Source organism: Molossus molossus, unplaced genomic scaffold (assembly GCF_014108415.1).
Source record: "Molossus molossus isolate mMolMol1 unplaced genomic scaffold, mMolMol1.p scaffold_m16_p_21, whole genome shotgun sequence".
Lineage (NCBI taxonomy): Eukaryota > Metazoa > Chordata > Mammalia > Chiroptera > Molossidae > Molossus > Molossus molossus.
In genome coordinates this window covers 40,888,981-40,892,978 of record NW_023425357.1, presented here as the reverse complement: position 1 = coordinate 40,892,978, position 3,998 = coordinate 40,888,981, and the positions used below count along the sequence as shown (strand labels likewise).

The window sequence follows — 3,998 nt, the reverse complement described above, 5'->3', positions numbered from 1 at the left end:
TAACAAAAATAAAAAAATTGAAAAAATTTTAAAAAGTGTCAACTGGACCTATAAAAGGTATCACTGAGGCTAGAGCTTGGTGAAAAGGAGCATACAGTTTAGGAACAGGACAAAAAGGAAGCCAGGAGATAATGAATATTCAGAAATTTACAGTTCTTTGTAAGATGTTAGGTTTTATTCAGAGAACAATGAAAGTCCACTGAGATTTTGTGAAGAGACGAAGGCTGAGCGGTTGTGTACACGTTGCTGACCTCGAGCAGCAGTCGGCTTCACGTAGAACCCAGGAGTAGGAGATTCAGAATCAAATCTCTTCTCCCTTCTCCCTCTGGGTTACAAATCACTTGAAATAAATAAGTTAGTGGAACTTTGCTTGAGTGAGATTTTTTTGATCTTCAGCTACATTTGGGCGTTGTGAGGAACCTTATCATCAAAGAAAATGGCCAGCAATGTTATCAACAAGACATATCCTCGCTCCATGAACTCCCATGTGTTCATTGGGAATCTCAATACTCTTGTGGTCAAGAAATCTGATGTGCAGGCTATCTTCTCAAAATATGGCAAAATTGTGGGTTGCTCTGTTCATAAGGGCTTTGCTTTCCTGCAATATGTTAATGAGAGAAATGCCTGAGCTGCTGTGGCAGGAGAGGATGGCAGAATGATTGCTGGCCAGGTTTTAGATATTAATCTGGCCACAGAACCAAATGTGAACTGAGGAAAACCAGGTGTGAAACGATCTGCAGCGGAGATGTACGGATCAGTACCAGAACACCCTTCTCCGTCCCCTCTACTCAGCTCCTCTTTTGACTTGGACTATGACTTTCAACGGGATTATTATGACAGACAGAGTGGAAGGAAGATGGGTGTGGGTAGAGAGACATCGATGGGTTGCCTCCTGTAAGGCCCTGACGGGGGCTGGGGATTGAACCTGAAATCCAGGATGTACAGTTACCCAGTGCGTGTTCCTCCTCCTCCTCCGATTGCTCGGGCTGTGGTGCCCTCGAAACGCCAACGTACATCAGGAAACACATCACGAATGGGCAAAAGTGGCTTCAATTCTAAGAGTGGACAGCAAGGATCTTCTTCCAAGTCTGGAAAATTGAAAGGAGATGACCTTCAGGCCATTAAGAAGGAATTGACCCAAATAAAACAAAAAGTGGATTATCTACTGGAAAGCCTGGAAAAAATTGAAAAGGAGCAGAGCAAACAAGCAGTAGAGATGAAGAATGATAAATCGGAAGAGGAACCGATCAGCATCTCCCTGAAGAAAGATGAGCCTAATGTGAAGATGGAGTCTGAGTGGGGTGCAGATGACTCTGCTGAGGAGGGGGACCTACTGGATGATGATGATAATGAAGATCGGGGGGATGACCAGGTGAAAACCACGGGAAAGGAAAGAAAGAGGTGGTGGAGGGGGGATCAGGGACACATGGAGTGCCTCTAACTCCATCCTATTTGTGTCTGTTTCTCACAACTGGAGTTGATCAAGGATGATGAAGAAGAGGCTGAGGAAGGAGAGGATGACAGAGACAGCGCCAATGGCGAGGATGACTCTTAAGCACATAGCGGGGGTTAGAAATCATGTCCCATTATTTCTTTACCTAGGCGTTTGTCTAAGATCAAAATTTTCACCAGATCCTCTCCCTAGTATCTCCAGCACATGCTCACTGTTCTCCTCATTTTGTCCCTCATGTTCATTCATTCATAATGTCCTGCACCTAGTCCCACTTTCACTTCCTCTGACCCTCCTAGTAGTTATGTTAAGTCTTACCCTGTAATTTTTGCTTTTAATTTTGATACCTCTTTATGACTTAACAATAAAAAGGATGTATGGCTTTTATCAACTGTCTCCAAAATAATCTCTTGTTATTCAGGGAGTACAGTTCATTTCATTCATAATATGAGTTCAGCAGTTGCTTCCCTAACTGCAAAGGCAATCTCATTAGTTGAGTAGCACCTGAGAGCAGCTTTGAGTTAGAGATATGTGTTATACCCCACATAAAAGTGCTATGTGGGGCTGTTCAACACAAATGTAACAGTGTATTTTTTTGTGAATGAGAGTTGGCATGTCAAATGCATCCTCTAGGAAAATAATTAGTATAATAGTCTTAAGATTTGTTTTCTAAAGTAGATATGTGGGTTATTCTTGTGAACAACCTGATGTTTGGGACCTTTTTTCCTCAAAATAAACACGTCCTTATTAAACCAGGAAAAAAAAATAATAAATTCCACTGAAAGCTTTTACATAGGGAGTGTTATGAGTGACCATCTGAATTATTTATTTCTTAAAAGAACTCCTGATAAAAATCCCTTTACCAGATAATTGATGTAGATAAATAGGTAACATTGTTTTTGAGGATGAATGGTGGATGGATATGGGTTGATGGGCAGGGATATATTTTTAACTACTTTTTTGGTTTTTTTAGTTCCATATATTTGTGGGGATTTTTGTTTGTTTTTGTTTTTAGATTTGTTTTTTTTTGTTGTTTTTTTTTGTTTGTTTGTTTTCAGATATAGGCTTTATGGCTTACACTTTGCAAAATGCCAAGAACACATTTAAAATGTTATAATTTTTTAAAATGTAAACAAGTATATACGAGTATTTTGTTTTCGTTTTTATTTTATTTATCTATTTATTTATTCATTCATTTTGGGGGGGCTGCAATCTTTTTACTTAAAAAATAATAGGGAATATTATTCATGAATTGAAATATAACAATGTTATGATATAATGTGTATAGTACTACTTTACAAACCATATAATTCTAGGTACATGAAATTCATTGTCATTAAAATGCAAAACAAATGTATTTAATTTACCACTGAAGTTTGTTCTGAAGACATTTCTTCTGCCTTGCCATAATTTCTTTTATTTCAATTGAACAAATTCTACAATTACTTAGAATTTATACTGAAACTGTTTTTTAATTACTTAATTTATTTTTGTTGCAGATGTTTCTCCTTTTCCCCCACTGATTCCCCCTGCACCTCCCTCCCCGCCCTGTCCCCAGCTTTGTTGTCCATGTGTATTGTTCATACATACATGCATATAAATTCTGTGGTTTATCTCTCCCCCACCACCCCCACTTCTGGGGATTATCAGTCTGTACCCTACTTCCACATCTCTGGGACTACTCCATTCCTCAGATTGTTATGTTCATTATGTTCCACAAATAAGTGAGATTATATGATACTTGTATTTCTCTGTTTGGTTTGTGTCGCTTAGGATGATACTTTCCAGGTCCCTCCATGTCATCTCAAAGGATACAAGATCTTTTTTTCTTACAGCTGCATAGAACTCCATTGTATACATGTACCACAGCTATTTTATCCATTCATCTACTGATGGACATTTGGGCTGTTTCCAGATCTTAACTATTGTAAATAGTGCTGCTACAAACAAGAGGTACATATATTCTTTCTGACTGGTGTTTCAGGCTTCTTAGGGTATATTCCTAGAAGTGGGATCACTGTGTCAAATGAAAGTTCAATTTTTAATTTTTTGAGGTAACACCGTATTGATTTCCATAGTGGCTACACCAGTCTGCATTCCCACCAACAGTGTACTAGAGTCCCCTTTCTCCACACCCTCGCCAAAATTTGTTGTTTGATGATTTGTTGATGGCGGCCATTCTGACAGGTGTGAGGTGATACCTCATTGTTGTTTTAATTTGCATCTCTCTGATGATTAGTGATGTTGAGCATTTCTTATTATGTCTCTTAGCCATTTGTATGTCATGTTTGGAGAGGTGTCTATTTAGTTCCTCTGCCCATTTTTTAATTGGCTTCTTTGTCTTCATTTTCTTGAGCTGTAAGAGCATTTTATATACATTGGAAATTAACCCCTTATCTGATGTATTATTGGCAATTATGCTCTCCCATACAGTGCGTTGCCTTTCCATTTTGATGATTGTACCTTTTGCAGTGCAGAAGCTTTTGAGTTTGATGTAGTCCCATGTGTTCATTTTCTCCTTTGTTTTTGTTGCCTTAGGTAATGTATC

General features: G+C 38.5%; 1 protein-coding gene across 1 annotated transcript; it reads left to right on the top strand.

Moving 5' to 3' along the window:
- Positions 1–268: 268 nt before the first annotated feature.
- On the top strand, positions 269–1,555 carry LOC118639599 (heterogeneous nuclear ribonucleoprotein C-like). Its single transcript, XM_036276069.1, has 3 exons — positions 269–837; positions 934–1,372; positions 1,478–1,555. Exons 1-3 carry the CDS (start codon positions 746–748, stop codon positions 1,553–1,555), a joined length of 609 nt encoding a protein of 202 aa, XP_036131962.1. The 5' UTR covers positions 269–745.
- Positions 1,556–3,998: the final 2,443 nt, after the last annotated feature.